The 15,638-nt window shown below is 56.9% G+C and overlaps 2 protein-coding genes across 4 annotated transcripts; one reads left to right on the plus strand and one right to left on the minus strand.

Annotated features, from left to right (window-relative positions):
• The first annotated feature begins 3,959 nt into the window (after positions 1–3,959).
• Positions 3,960–7,448, plus strand: LOC134507845 (zinc finger protein interacting with ribonucleoprotein K-like). The gene is made up of 3 exons (XM_063318789.1): positions 3,960–4,576; positions 4,834–4,949; positions 5,933–7,448. The coding sequence occupies exons 2-3, from the start codon at positions 4,844–4,846 to the stop codon at positions 6,676–6,678; spliced, it is 852 nt and encodes a 283-aa protein (XP_063174859.1). The 5' UTR covers positions 3,960–4,576; positions 4,834–4,843; the 3' UTR covers positions 6,679–7,448.
• Positions 7,449–10,493: 3,045 nt separating this feature from the next.
• LOC134507842 (zinc finger protein 132-like) lies at positions 10,494–15,247 on the minus strand. 3 transcript variants are annotated; one of them, XM_063318786.1, is made up of 3 exons: positions 15,131–15,247; positions 13,017–13,132; positions 10,494–12,040 (listed from the first exon to the last, which is right to left on the minus strand). In XM_063318786.1, exons 2-3 carry the CDS (start codon positions 13,120–13,122, stop codon positions 11,217–11,219), a joined length of 930 nt encoding a protein of 309 aa, XP_063174856.1. In that variant the 5' UTR covers positions 13,123–13,132; positions 15,131–15,247; the 3' UTR covers positions 10,494–11,216. The 3 variants fall into 3 exon arrangements, with proteins under 3 accessions (XP_063174856.1, XP_063174854.1, XP_063174855.1); XM_063318784.1 differs by having other exon boundaries at positions 15,099–15,232; XM_063318785.1 differs by having other exon boundaries at positions 15,003–15,222.
• Between the last annotated feature and the right edge of the window lie 391 nt (positions 15,248–15,638).

Genomic DNA, 15,638 nt, shown 5'->3' on the forward strand with positions numbered 1-15,638 from the left:
GCTGGAAAACAACCAGGAAAAGGTGAGCCCCCCCCCTCAAATCCCTCTCCCTAGACCCCCCCCCACAAATGCTTCCTATTTCCCCCCACTGAGCTACCCCCCACATCCGTCCTATGCCCCCCCACCCCTCTAACTCCCCCCCACCTCTCAATTGACCCCTATATCCCTACAGTGCCCCCCCAAGTCCCGCACCCCTCTAGTGCCCCCCCCACATGCCTCCAATGCCCCCCCAACATACCTCCCAACCCTCTAATGCCCCCCCCACATCCCTCTGATGCCCACCCCAACATGCCCCCCCACCCCTCCGGCGACCCCTATATCCCCCCAATGAACCCCCACATCCCTCTAAACCCCCCCCACATACCCCCCCACGCCTCCAATGACCCCTACATCCCCCAAAGGCCCCCCCAATATGGCCCCCCCTGCCTCCAATAAACCCTACATCCCTCACATGCCCCCCACAAGTGGTCCCCCCACCCTCCAATGACCCCCACATCCTCCAGTGGCCCCCCACATGCCCCCCCACTCTCCCAATGCCCCCCACATCCCTCCAGTGACCCCTACAACCCTCCAATGGCCCCCATATCCCTCCAGTGCCCCCCCAATATGGCCTCCACCCCTCCAGTGACCCCTAAACCCCTCCACACTCTCCTCACCATGTCCCCCTATATCTCTCTCCCCCACGGCTCCCCCCCTCCTGCTCCAACACCCCACACCCACACCCCCCACAACACCCTGAGCCCCCCACAAAGCTCCCCCCACCCCAGGGCCCCCCCCTCACACCTCCCCAGGCCCGGCCGCGGCCTCTGTTTACCTCCCGCTCCGCCACACCGCCCCGACAGCCCGGCTCCACCGGAACCGGAAGTGCCCGCCCTCCTCCTCCCGACGTACAACATGGCGACCCCCTGCACCCCGCCGCTGCCCTTCGTTATCTCCGCTGCCCGCCCGGTGCCCGGCGGCTTTATGCCTGGCGCGGAGGTGAGTCCCGGGGAGCGAGAAGCCTCCGGGCGGGGGAGTCCGGGGGAAGCGAGAAGCCTCCGGGCGGGGAAAGGGCGGCGGGGGAGGCGGGAGAGGCCGCCGCGGCCGCCGCCATCTTGTGTTACGGCGCCGCCGCGCTTCAAGATGGCGGCCGCCGGCTGGGCCCCCCGTTGAAGGCGGGCGGAGGCCGCCTTGGGGCCTGTGGGCCCCTATAGACCCCTATAGACCCGCGTGTGCCCACAGACACCCCCCACGGGCACACGGGCAGCTGTACGTCCACACACGCGTGTGTCCACAGCCCCCGGGGCGCGGCTGGAGGGGCTACAGGCGTGTACGTCCAGCCCCACACGCGTGTGCGCACACAGACACACTCGCCTGGGCACACACAGGCCTGTAAATGGCACGTAAATGGCGTGTAAATGGCATGTACACGGCAGACACACACACACACACACGTGCCGGTTTAGGGAGATTTAGAGCCAAAAATCGGCGTCTGCTCTTCCCCGTCACGGCATCAACATCCAGCCATGAGGGGCTGGAAAATCGTGTGGGGAATCAAGTGGGGTTTGATCCCCCTTTGGGGTTGTTTTATAGTAATAAAATACTCGATGAAATTCTGGAAAGGGGAGACGGATCTCCAACCGCGTCCCCATCCCTCCTTCCACCATATCCCCATCCCTTCTCCAACCACGTCCTCATCCCTTCTCCCACCACGTCGCCATCCATTTTCCCACCACGTCCCCATCTCTTCTCCCATCACGTCCCCATCTCTTCTCCAACCATGTCACCATCCCTCCTGCAACCATCTCTCCATCCCTTCTTCCATCACGTCCCCATCCCTCCTCCAGCCACGTCCCCATCCCTCCTCCAACCACGTCCCCATCCCTCCTCCAACCATGTCCCCATCCCTCCTCCAATCACGTCCCCACCCTTCTCCAACCACATCCCCATCTCTTCTCCCATCACGTCCCCATCCCTCCTCCAACCACGTCCCCATCCCTCCTCCAACCACGTCCCCATCCCGTCTCCCATCATGTCCCCATCCCTCTTCCAACGATGTCCCCATCCCTTCTCCCACCACGTCCCCATCCCTTCTCCCATCATGTCCCCATCCCTCCTCCAACCACATCCCCATCTCTTCTCCCATCACATCCCCATCTCTTCTCCCATCACATCCCCATCTCTTCTCCCATCACATCCCCATCCCTTCTCCCATCATGTCCCTATCCCTTCTCCCATCATGTCCCCATCCCTCTTCCAACCATGTCCCCATCCCTCCTCCAACCATGTCCCCATCCCTCCTCCAACCATGTCCCCATCCCTTTTCCCATCACATCCCCATCCCTCCTCCAACTACGTCCCCATCTCTTTTCCCATCACGTCCCCATCCCTCCTCCAACCACGTCCCCATCCCTTTTCCCATCACGTCCCCATCCCTCCTCCCACCACGTCTCCAGACGGACGGGCACATGCCTACAGGCGGTAGACACGTATGCCCACGCGGACGCGCGTATATACACGTGTGTCAACTCGTAAAGGCGCACGCGCGCATGCGTGCCCACCTGGACATGCCCACACGTGTGAATCCACGCGCCTGTATGCGCGCGCGCGTGTGTATACACACGTATATACTCACCTCTCCACACGCACGCGCCCATATCCTTACCCCTGTGCACGTATAGACACGTATGGCCACGCTCAACACACCCATGCACAGGCGTACGCGTATGAACACACGTATGTGCTCGCCTGTACGCGTATATTCACCCCCACGTGCACATATATACACGTATGTACTCACCTGTACACGTGTATTCACCCTCATGGGCGTTTCGGGGTGATTTTAGGGGTTTTTCGAAGCCGCGCCCAAGGAAATGGGGCGAAACGAGGCGGGATCGAGTCATTTTTGGGGTGAAGAAACCACCCCGTTTCTGCCCTGGGAGGGTGGTTTGGGAGCGATTTAGAGCTTAAAAATCGGGGTCTGTTTTGCCCATCGACATCTGACCGTGGGGGGCCTGGGAAACTGCGGGGGGGGGGGGGGGGGGGCCGGGGGAGGGAAAGAAACTGGGGTTTGATCCCACTTTGGGGTTATTTTCTATTAATAAAATACTTAATAAAAGTGTACAAAGGGGAGACGGGTCGATCCCTCTCGGCTTTTTGGGGTGCGAAGTGACGGAGAAACCTTTGGGGACACACACACCCCCCCCCAAAATACCCACCGTGGGGTGCAGTGATGCTCCCTTCCCCCCCGGGGGGGTGCGGGGTGCTGAAATTTGGGGCGAGTTCCCCCCAGTTTTCCAGGTGGGTTGGGGTCAGGGGGAGGCTTCAAATCCCCCCCCAAAACCCCCTTCCCCCCCAAAAAAAAAGAAAACCAACCTTTTTCCACCACAAATATTGGGTCTGCAGGAGCTCTGCCAGCATCCCGGGAGGCGCGGGGAACCCCCCCTTCCCCCAGCCCCCCAAAATTCACCCACCTCCCCCCCCCCCCCCAGCTCCCCAACTGGCAGCTTGAAGTTTTTTTACTGGTTTTGGCCGGGCTGGGGTTAATTTTCTCCCAGTTTGGCAGCTGGTATGTCAGGAATGTCAACAACGCATATTGTTGTAGCTGTTGCTAGGCGATGTTTATACTATTCAAGGACCCTTTTTTCCCCTTCCTATGGAAACCCAGGACTGAAAGGACCCAACGAGGGGGGTGACCAATGGGATATTCCGTACCACAGACGTCACCTTCCGTATATAAAGGCGAGGGGGGGGGGGGGGGGGGGGGGGGGGCCACCCCGGTGGGGGGGGCGGGAATCCAGGATCTCGGCTGGGAATCATCATCCGGGGGTGGTGAGAGCAGACTTGTCCCATTTGACTTTCTCTATTCTTTTCCCGTTTTTTTCTTTTCTTTTTTTTTTTTTTTTAATTCTTATTATTTTTCTATTTTCTCTCCTGTTCCTGTTCTTCTAAACCCTCTTTATCTCAACCCGCAAGTTATTTTTTTTTAAATTTTTCTCCCCGTCCCACTTCGGCGGGGGGGGGGGAGGGGAGGGAGGGGGTTGCGGGGGGGACGGACAACCCCCGTTGCCGGCTGGGGTTCAACCCCCGGCGCTCCTGGCTGTGTTTCGGCTCTCGCTTAATATTTAACGATTAATTAACCCTCCCCCCCGTAGATCCACCGCTCCACCAGCTGCCAGGAGGAAAATTAACCCTATCCCAGTCCAAACCAGGACACCCCACACCAAGGGGATGCCCCGTGGTGGGTCAAGACCCCCCCCTGGACCCTCCTCACCACCCCGTTGATTATTTTTTTATTCCCCCCCAAAATCCCTTTTTTTAGGGGGAAATCCTAAAACCCCGGAGGAAAACGGGGCGGTGGCTTTTGAGGTCGTCCCCTTCTCTCCCAGTTTGGGCTGGGAGAGAGTTAATTTTCTTCCCAGTGTTTCCGAGCTGGGATGGCAGGAACGTCCGTAACGCATATTGGTTGGGGTTGTTGCTAGGCGATGTTTATATTATTTAAGCACCGACGGAACAACGGCCAATGGAATATTCCGTACAATAGAGGTCCCGCTCCGGATAAAAACGGGGGAAAATTGGGCAACTAATTCCCCGGCTGGTGAGAGTGATTTGTGTTTTATTTATTTTTTATATTCCTTTACCATTATTATAATAATTATTATTAGTATTGCATTTCAATTTGCCGTTATTCTTCTCTTAAACCCTCTTTATCTCAGCCCACGAGTTTTATTTTGCCCTTTTTTCTTCCTCCTCCTTTTATCCCTCTTCTCCCTCCTCTTCTGGTGGGGCAGGAGAAGGTCCTTGAACCCCGACACCTCCTTTAGTGTTGTCCCCTTTCGGGGTTGTCCCCTCTAGGGTTGTCCCCATGGAGGTGACGGCCATGGAGGACGCTGCTGCGCCCCTCGTCCCGCTCCCCACAGCCGGCGCTGGGGACAGCGCGAAGAGGAACGGGGACAGCGCGGTGCCACCGGGTGAGAGTCCCCGGGGGCTGGGGACAAGGCGGGGGGTTGGATGGTGGCTGAGAGGTGGCTTTGGTGGGGACAAGGGTCTGGGGACACGTCGCGGCGGTGGTTCTTTGGTTCTTTGTCCCTAAGGAGGGCTCTTGTGCTGGGTTGTGTCCCTAAACCTTCTCCTATTGTGTCCCCAAACCTGCCTCTGTGTCCCCAACCCTTTTCCCATGGTGACCCCAAACCTTCTCCCGCACAATAGCCCTGTCCCTTTTGTCACCGTGTCCCCGTCCCTTCTCCCACTGTGGCCCCTCCCTTCTCCCACCACGTCCCCATCCCTTCTGCCGTGGTGTCTCCAGTGCTGCTGCCATCATGTCCCCATCCCTTCTCCTGCTGTGTCCCCAACCCGTCCCACCATAGGCCCATCCCTTTTGCCACCGTTTCTCCATCCCTTCTTCCACTGCGTCCCCATCCCTTCTCCCACAGTGACAACATCCCTTCTCCCGCTGTGTCCCCAACCCGTTCTACCATAGGCCCCTTCTCCATAGGCCCCTTCCCCCCCCAGTCCCTTCTCCACCATGACCCCAAACCTTCTCCCACTGGTGACCTCATCCATTGCCCATCGTGACTCCATCCCCTTTCCGCGATGTCCCTGTCCCTTCTCCCACTGTGGCCCCAGCCTTCTCCCACCACGTCCCCACCTATTCTTGCCACCATGTCCCCAGACCTTCTGCCACCCTGTCCCTATGCCCTCTGCCGCGTGGCCCCATCCCTTCTCCCACCACGTCCCCATCCCTCCTCCCACCACGTCCCCATCCCTCCTCCCATCATGTCCCCAACCCTCCTCCCACAATGTCCCCAACCCTTCTCAAGGTCCCTTCTGCCTTGGAGCCTTCATCCTCTGCTGGCACCGCCTGGCTCTTGGCTGACCCTTTCCCCGTCCCCGCTCCATGTGAACCCTCTCCCAGCTGGAAGGGGCTCCTGGGGACCTTCTCTCTCCCCAACAGATGTGGGATCCATCCAGGAGGAGGAGAAACGGCAGCAGGATGCTCTTCAGCAGGAGGAGGAGGAACCGGTGGAACCCCCAACCTCCAGCCAGGAGCTGTCCCCAGGGTCTCATCCCGGGGGATCCCCACTCCCAGGGGACAAGGGGAGGGACGAGGCACCCAACACCTGCCGGGAATGCGGGAAGAGCTTCCGTCAACGCTCAGCTTTGGTCAACCACCATCGGATCCACACGGGCGAACGCCCCTTCAGCTGCCAGGACTGTGGACGCCGCTTCAACCGTCGCTCCAACCTCACCACCCACCGCCGCATCCATACCGGTGAGACGCCATTCCAGTGTCCGGATTGCGGGAAGAGCTACCACGACAGCTCCAACCTCCGTCGCCATCAGAAGACGCACACGGACGAACGCCCTTACCGCTGCGAGGAATGCGGGAAGAGCTTCAAGAACAGGTCGACGTTGACCATCCATCACCGCGTGCATTCGGGGGAGAAGCCCTACAAGTGCCCCGAGTGTAACAAGAGCTTCAAGATCAGCGCGGAGCTGATGCGTCACGGGCGGGTCCACAGCAGCGAGAGGCCCTTCAAGTGCTCCGAGTGTCACAAGAGCTTCAAGACCAGTCCAGAGCTGGTGCAGCACTGGAGGAGCCACACCGGCGAGAGACCCTACGAGTGTTCCGAGTGCCACAAGAGCTTCAAGACCACCTCGGCGCTGGTGCAGCATCGCCGGACCCACACCAATGAGTGACCCAACGATTGCTCCCAACGTGGGCGGCGTTTTGCCGACAACGCGGCACCGATGGACGCACGCCGTCAAGCACAATCCCTACCCAACCCTTGGGAAGAGCTTCTCCAACCATCCCAGGCTCATCAAGCGCCCACGGATGGATGCCGGTGAGAAAGATTAACGCTGCCCTGACTGCGGCAGAAGTTTCAACCATTGCTCTACATCACCAGTGGTCCCACCTGGAGCAGAAACCCTACATTTGCCTGATTTGCCCCAAAAACTTCACCTCCAGCACCCAACTCATCCAGCGTCGGAGGATCCATCGTGAAGAGAAGCCATAGGGTTGCGCCGAGCGCCAGAAGAGCTTTTGGCACAGCTCCGGTTGCGTCTCACGTCACAAAAGCCACCGGACGAAGATGGGGACAACCCCACCGGGGACTATCCCCATCCTGGTGGCATCTCAGACTGATCTGCACATGATGGTGGTCCTTGGTGGTAACACCGAGGGGTGACCAACCCACCCACAGGCATCCCACCAGCTATTCTTTTTCTTTCCCGATATGTTTTTATATGGAATGTGGGTTTTGGGGGACGATCTTATCAAAAGCCGGCCCCATCCTCTGGTTTTCTTGCCTTAGATTCGAGATGAGGCGAAGGGAGGGAGGGGAGACCCATGAGCTGCACCCAAGATAAAAGAAATGACGGTCAAATAGGGTGTTTCTCGATATCTCCCTTCAATTTCTTGATGTTTTCAACCCTCTTTAGTGATTTTTTAAGGGATGGAGCTGGATCGAAAGAAAATTCTGGCCAAAATAAACGCATTTGCATCTCGGCATCGTGTGAGTATCTCTGTGGTGGGGACAAAGCGGGGGCTGTGGGGGTGGAAGAGCCCTTTTTTTGGAGGGGCAAACTGAAAAATGTCCTCAATTTTGGGGAGCCGGGAGCATCTTCTACCCCCAGAGGGTGTGAGACCCCCCAGGAAGCGGCTGTGGGGTGGTGGGGCTGGGATGGAGGCCCTGGAGTTGGGGATGGGGCTCTCCATCCCTCTCCATTTCCCTTGGACAAGGATGGGGGTTCATCCCAAACCCATGGATGAGGTTTCTTTGGCGCCAATGGTTCTGTCGTAGTGGTGCGGCGTCCTTCCATAAAGTGGCCACCACGAGCCCACGTGTCCTCCTCACCCTCCACCCATCCATGGAGTTATCCCACCACTCCCATCGACCACAGGGAAAACTCACCCCTGGAAATGGTCCAGAGAGTCTCCAAAATCTTGGTCTGTGCCCAAATCCAGCCACAATTTGGCTGTGGAAGAAGCCCATGGTCCATCCAGCTGCTTGACGCCACCAGAAGAAATGATTGGACCGAGCAGATGTGACTTTTGGGGGTCTAAAGCCAACAATTCCGCTCTTCCCAACGAACTTCTGCCGTTGGTTTGCGTCCCACAGCTGAGCCCACCTCGGCAAATGGATGGCGGAGGAACCGTCTGGATGGGTCGCACTCAAAGAGTTGCGGTCAACGGCTCGATGTCCAGTGACGAGTGGTGTCCCTCAGGGGTCGGTACTGGGAACGGTACCATCTAACATCTCTGTTGGCGACACGGATGTTGGCATTGAGTGCACGACACCAAGCTGGTGGCCACGGTCACCACGCCGGAGGGACGGGATGGCAACCAGAGGGACCTGGACAGGCTGGAGAGGTGGGACAATACCAACCTCATGAAGCTCAACCAGGCCAAGTGCAAGGTCCTGCACGTGGGTGGGGGCAATCCCAAGCTCAAAGGCTGGGGGGAGAACGGCTGGAGGGCAGCCCTGAGGAGAAGGACTTGGGGGTGTTGGTGCTGGGGACCATCTGGGGCCATCAGAAGGACACGGAGCTGTTGGAGCGGGGCCAGAGGAGGCCACGGAGATGCTGGGAGGGCTGGAGCCCCTCTGCTGTGGGGACAGGCTGAGAGAGCTGGGGGGGTTCAGCCTGGAGAAGAGAAGGCTCCAGGGAGACCTTCCAGCCCCTTCCAGTCCCTAAAGGGGCTCCAGGAAAGCTGCGGGGGGGGGGACACTCTATCGGGGAGTGGAGCGATAGGATGAGGGGAACGTTTTTAAGCTGGAAAAGGGGAGATTTAGATGAGATATTCGGGAGCAATTCTTTAGTCGGAGGGTAGCGATACACGGGAAGAGGTTGCCTGAAGAGGTGGGAGATGCCCCATCCCTGGAGGTGTTCAAGGCCAGGTTGGACGGGGCTTGGAGCAACCTGGGCTGGTGGGAGGTGTCCCTGCCCATGGAACTGGATGGTCTTTAAGGTCCCTTCCAACCCAAACCTTTTGGTGATTCTGTGATTTTAAGTCCATCCCTACCAGTAAGTCAATGAACAGGACACCAGCAACATCTTGTGTCCATAAAACCTTCAAGATACTGCCCCAAACCCCTCCAAAATGTCAAGATACAGCCCCAAACCTTCCAAAACGGCAAGATACAGCCCAAAACCCCTCCAAAAGACCAAGACACAGCCCAAAACCCTTTGAGAAGGCCAAGATACAGCTCAAAACCGCCAAAACCACCAAGATAGAGCCCAAAACCCCTCCAAAAGACCAAGACACAGCCCAAAACCCTTTGAGAAGGCCAAGATACAGCTCAAAACCGCCAAAACCACCAAGATAGAGCCCAAAACCCCTCCAAAAGACCAAGACACAGCCCCAAACCCTCCAAAACATCAAGATGCAGCCCAAAACCCCTGCAAAAGACCAAGACCCAGCACAAAACCCTTCGAGAAGGCTAAGATACAGCCCAAGACCCCCCCAAACCACCCAAGATACAGCCCCCAAACCTTCCAAAAGACTAAGATACAGCCCCAAACCCTCCAAAACATCAAGATGCAGCCCAAAACCCTTTGAGAAGACCAAGATCCAGCTCAAAACCCTCCAAAACACCAAGATACAGCCCAAAACCCCTCCAAAAGATGAAGATACAGCCTAAAACCCTTCGAGAAGGCCAAGATACAGCCCAAAAACCTTCCAGAAGACTAAGATACAGCCCCAAACCCTCCAAAACTTCAAGATGCAGCCCAAAAACCCTTTGAGAAGACCAAGATATAGCCCCAAACCTCTCCTAAGTTCTTCCATGTTTGCTGCTTATTTTTCTCCACGTGATGGTATCTGGTGGTGCAACCTCTGTCCTGCCCGTCTACGGCTCGTCTTTGGGTGAATCAACTCTTGAGTTGGCCAAAGGGCATCAGAAGAAGCTCCAGCAACATCTTCGGGATGGAGATGGGCACGGCCCAACTCTACCTCCTGCTCTTGCTCCCTGAAAATAAACTGGAACTCAACTGCGATAAACTTTTCCTCCACTCGGCTCCTTGCTTTGGCCTCGTTGAACCCCAAAAAAGCTCGTTTTTCATCCAGGCTGGGCCTTGGCCATCTCTAGGGTTGAGTTTTCCCAGTGGTTCTGCGAGGATGGGAGTGGGGGGACACGTCCATGGTGAGGTGGAGGGTGAGGAGGCCACGGGGTCTTGTGGTGGCCGCAGTTTGGAAGGACGCGACAGAACCACCAGCGTCAAAGAAACCTCATCCATGGGTTTGGGATGAACCCCCATCCTTGTCCAAGGGAAATGGAGAGGGATGGAGAGCCCCATCCCCAACTCCAGGGCCTCCATCCCAGCCCCACCACCCCACAGCCGCTTCCTGGGGGGTCTCACACCCTCTGGGGGTAGAAGATGCTCCCGGCTCCCCAAAATTGAGGACATTTTTCAGTTTGCCCCTCCAAAAAAAGGGCTCTTCCACCCCCACAGCCCCCGCTTTGTCCCCACCACAGAGATACTCACACGATGCCGAGATGCAAATGCTTTTATTTTGGCCAGAATTTTCTTTCGATCCAGCTCCATCCCTTAAAAAATCACTAAAGAGGGTTGAAAACATCAAGAAATTGAAGGGAGATATCGAGAAACACCCCATTTGACCGTCATTTCTTTTATCTTGGGTGCAGCTCATGGGTCTCCCCTCCCTCCCTTCGCCTCATCTCGAATCTAAGGCAAGAAAACCAGAGGATGGGGCCGGCTTTTGATAAGATCGTCCCCCAAAACCCACATTCCATATAAAAACATATCGGGAAAGAAAAAGAATAGCTGGTGGGATGCATGTGGATGGGTTGGTCACCCCTCGGTGTTAGCACCAAGGACCACCATCATGTGTAGATCAGTCTGAGATGCCACCAGGATGGGGATAGTCCCCGGTGGGGTTGTCCCCATCTTCGTCCGGTGGCTTTTGTGACGTGAGACGCAACCGGAGCTGTGCCAAAAGCTCTTCCGGCGCTCGGCGCAACCCTACGGCTTCTCCTCGCAATGGATCCTCTGACACTGGATGAGTTGGGTGCTGGAGGTGAAGTTTTTGGGGCAAATCAGGCGAATGTAGGGTTTCTGCTCCAGGAGGGACCTCTGGTGGTTGGAGTGATGGTCGAAGCCTCCACGCAGTCAGGGCAGCGTTAATTATTAACACCAGTACGAGCACATCGGTGCTTGGTGAGCCTGGGACGGTTGGCGAAGCTCTTCCCAAGGGTTGGGTCGGGACGACTGTCCTAGACAACGTGGGTCCGTTGATGCCGCGCCAATTGGGAGCTGTCGGCAAAACGCCGCCCGCACCGGGAGCAATCGTAGGGCCTCTCGCCCGTGTGGGTCTGCCAGTGCCGCACCAGCCCCGAGCTTTTCGTGAAGCTCTTGTGACACTCGGGGCACTCGTAGGGCCTCTCGCCGGTGTGGGTCCGCCAGTGCTGCGCCAGCTGGGAGGTGTTGCGGAAACACCGGCCGCACTGGGAGCAATCGTAGGGTCGCTCGCCGGTGTGGGTCCACCAGTGCTGCACCAGCCCCGAGCTGTTGGTGAAGCTCTTGGGGCACTGGGAGCACTGGTAGGGCTTCTCCCCCGAATGCACGCGGTGATGGATGGTCAAGGTGGATCTGTGCCTGAAGCTCTTCCCACATTCCTCGCAGCGGTAAGGGCGTTCGTCCGTGTGTGTCTTCCGATGGCGACGGAGGTTGTTGCTGATGCGGTAGCTCTTCCCGCAGTCGGGACACTCGTAGGGCTTGTCGCTGGCGTGGATGCGGCGGTGGGTGGTGAGGCTGGAGCGATGGTTGAAGCGGCGTCCGCAGTCCTGGCAGCTGAAGGGGCGTTCGCCCGTGTGGATCCGATGGTGGTCCACCAAAGCTGAGCGTTGACGGAAGCTCTTCCCGCATTCCTGGCAGGTGTTGGGTGCCTTGTCCCTCCTCTTGTCCCCTGGGAGTGGGGATCCCCCGGGATGGGACCCTGGGGACAGCTGCTGGCTGGAAGTTGGGGGTTCCACCAGTTCCTCCTCCTCCTGCTGAGGAGCATCCTGCTGCCGTTTCTCCTCCTGGATGGATCCCAAATCTGTTGGGGAGAGAGAAGGTCCCCAGGAGCCCCTTCCAGCTGGGAGAGGGTTCACATGGAGCAGGGACGGGGAAAGGGTCAGCCAAGAGCCAGGCGGTGCCAGCAGAGGATGAAGGCTCCAAGGCAGAAGGGACCTTGAGAAGGGTTGGGGACATTGTGGGAGGAGGGTTGGGGACATTGTGGGAGGAGGGTTGGGGACATGATGGGAGGAGGGATGGGGACGTGGTGGGAGAAGGGATGGGGCCACACGGCAGAGGGCATAGGGACAGGGTGGCAGAAGGTCTGGGGACATGGTGGCAAGAATAGGTGGGGACGTGGTGGGAGAAGGCTGGGGCCACAGTGGGAGAAGGGACAGGGACATCGCGGAAAGGGGATGGAGTCACAATGGGAAATGGATGAGGTCACCAGTGGGAGAAGGTTTGGGGTCATGGTGGAGAAGGGACTGGGGGGGGAAGGGGCCTATGGAGAAGGGGCCTATGGTGGGACGGGTTGGGGACACAGCGGGAGAAGGGATGTTGTCACTGTGGGAGAAGGGATGGGGACGCAGTGGGAGAAGGGATGGAGAAACGGTGGCAAAAGGGATGGGCCTATGGTGGGACGGGTTGGGGACACAGCAGGAGAAGGGATGGGGACATGATGGCAGCAGCACTGGAGACACCACGGCAGAAGGGATGGGGACGTGGTGGGAACAGAGATGGGGACGTGGTGGGAGAAGGGACAGGGACACGGTGACAAAAGGGACAGGGCTATTGTGCGGGAGAAGGTTTGGGGTCACCATGGGAAAAGGGTTGGGGACACAGAGGTAGGTTTGGGGACACGATAGGAGAAGGTTTAGGGACACAACCCGGCACAAAAGCCCTCCTTAGGGACAAAGAACCACCACCCCCAAGTGTCCCCAGACCCTTGTCCCCACCAAAGCCACCTCTCAGCCACCATCCAACCCCCCGCCTTGTCCCCAGCCCCCGGGGACTCTCACCCGGTGGCACCGCGCTGTCCCCGTTCCTCTTCGCGCTGTCCCCAGCGCCGGCTGTGGGGAGCGGGACGAGGGGCGCAGCAGCGTCCTCCATGGCCGTCACCTCCATGGGGACAACCCTAGAGGGGACAACCCCAAACGCCGTCACCCCCCTGGCCCCCGGGGTGGGGGGTTTCCCCTAAAAAAAAAGGGATTTGGGGGAAAAATGATGGGGGGTGAGGGGGGTCTCGACCCACCGCGGGGCGTCACTGGGATGTAGGAGCTGGGGACGGGCAGCCCCAGTGTGGGGTGTCCTGGTTTGGACTGGGACGGGGTTAATTTTGTCCTGGTTTGGGGTTAATTTTGTCCCGGTTTGGAGTCAGACGGGGTTAATTTTGTCCTGGTTTGGGGTTAATTTTGTCCCAGTTTGGACTGGGACGGGGTTAATTTTGTCCCGGTTTGGGGTTAATTTTGTCCCAGTTTGGACTGGGATGGGGTTAATTTTGTCCCGGTTTGGGGTTAATTTTGTCCCAGTTTGGACTGGGATGGGGTTAATTTTGTCCTGGTTTGGGGTTAATTTTGTCCCAGTTTGGACTGGTTTGGGGTTAATTTTGTCCCGGTTTGGACTGGGACGGGGTTAATTTTGTCCTGGTTTGGGGTCAATTTTGTCCCAGTTTGGACTGGGATGGGGTTAATTTTGTCCTGGTTTGGGGTTAATTTTGTCCCAGTTTGGACTGGTTTGGGGTTAATTTTGTCCCGGTTTGGACTGGGACGGGATTAATTTTGTCCTGGTTTGGACTGGGACGGGGTTAATTCCCCTCCCGGCAGCTGGTGGAGTGATGGATGGGGGTGGGGGGGGGTGGGGAGGGTTGGGGTTGGGGAGGGGGGGGTGGATATTCTTAATTAGTCATTAAATATTAACGAAGAGCTGAAATATGGGGAGGAAAATTAAGAAAAAAAAACCAAAAACTTTTGGGGGTTGGAATAAAAAGAGTTTCAAAGGCCGGGAAGGGAAGAAAAAAAAGAAAAATAATGACAAGAACGGGGAAAAAAAAAACCCGACAGAGAAAACGAGGGATGAAACGCAATTACTCACCCAACCCCCCCTCCCCCCCCCCCCCCCCCCCCCCCCCCCCCCGTTTTGTCCTGTCTATGGGGCGGAATATCTGTGGGGCGGAACATCCCTTCGGGCCCCCTTCGTCCTTGAAGCTGCTGCGCCAAAAAAATTCGAGCGCGATATCGAAATTCTTCTCATACCAACCCCCCCCCCTCCCCCCCCCTGCCTCCAAAAGCAAGAGGGGAAAAAAAAAAAAAAAAAGGAAAAAAAAAAATTAACTCTCTCCCAGCCCAAACCGGAAAAAATGAAGGAAAAAAAAAAGAAAAAAAAAAAAAGAAAAAAAAATTAACTCTCTCCCAGCCCAAACCGGAAAAAATGAAGGAAAAAAAAAAGAAAAAATAGAAAAAAAAAGGGGACGGAGAAATGGGAGTTTAGCGGTTCGGAACATCCCTGAGGATATTCCAAATTCTCTGGAGGGAGAAGGGGAAAGGAGCCGGGGCGGGGGGGGGGAGGGGGGGGAAAAGCGTCCCCTTAAACAAAAAAATTAGAGGAAAAAAGTGAAAAAAAAAAAACAAAACATAGAATTATTCCTAGTTTTCCCCGAAGTCCGGAGGTGAAGGCGAGGCCCCCGGTATAAATTCCGAGAGAATTCCACATGAATCTGGGATCAAGGCGGCGAGGAAGGCGCCGCCCGACGCAACTCAACAACTACATCAACGTCGCCGTCGTGCAACGAAGCGAATTAATTCGGTTTAACGGGGGCCGGTCCCCCCATGATTTTTTCCTTAACTCAAGCGGGTCGTCGTCCCCCCCCCCCCCGCAATCCCGAGAGGAAAAAAAAAAATAAATCAGTTTAACAGGGAAAAAAAAAAAAAAAAAGGGCAGAAAAACCTGAATAACGATAAAAAAATATATATATATAAAAATAAAGGACGCGCCACGCAACTGCTCACCGCCCCAAAGCGACGCTCCTCGGCCAATTCCCCCCCCGCCCGCCCCCCGGCGCCGCGTTCCTGGCCCCCAACCAAGTCCCCTTCCCAGTTAATTACGCTAATTAATATACGGAGATCGAGGTCCGTGCCTGCCCGCTATGGAATATTATCCCCTTGGAGAAGCCGGAATGGCCTTGGCTGCTCAGCAACCGCCCAAAACCGTGTTATCAACATTATTCTCCTCCCAAACCCAAAACATGGCCACCGGGAAGGAAATTAACCCCCTCCCAGCCAAAAACCAGTAAAAACCTTCAGCTGCTGGTTTTGGGGGAGGGGGGGAAGTCCCCAGGCAGCAGATGTTGGCAGAGCTCCCGCGGACCCTACTTTTTTTGGGGGGGAAAAGTAGGGCTTGGAGGGGTGCGAAGGCTCCCCCCACCCCCACCCCAACGCACATAAAAATGAGGGGAAACGCCCCAATTTCAGCACCCACCGGGACCGCGGCGGGGAGGGGGGCCCGACCTGGCAGCACCCAGAGGTTTCTCCGTCGCTTTGCACCCCAAAAATCCGAGAGGGATCGACCCATCTCCCCTTTAAAGAATTTTATTGATTTTTATCAATCTTATTGATATCAAAATATTGTTGTGATCCACACGCAAG

Source organism: Chroicocephalus ridibundus, chromosome 28 (genome assembly GCF_963924245.1).
Source record: "Chroicocephalus ridibundus chromosome 28, bChrRid1.1, whole genome shotgun sequence".
Classification (NCBI taxonomy): Eukaryota; Metazoa; Chordata; class Aves; order Charadriiformes; family Laridae; genus Chroicocephalus; species Chroicocephalus ridibundus.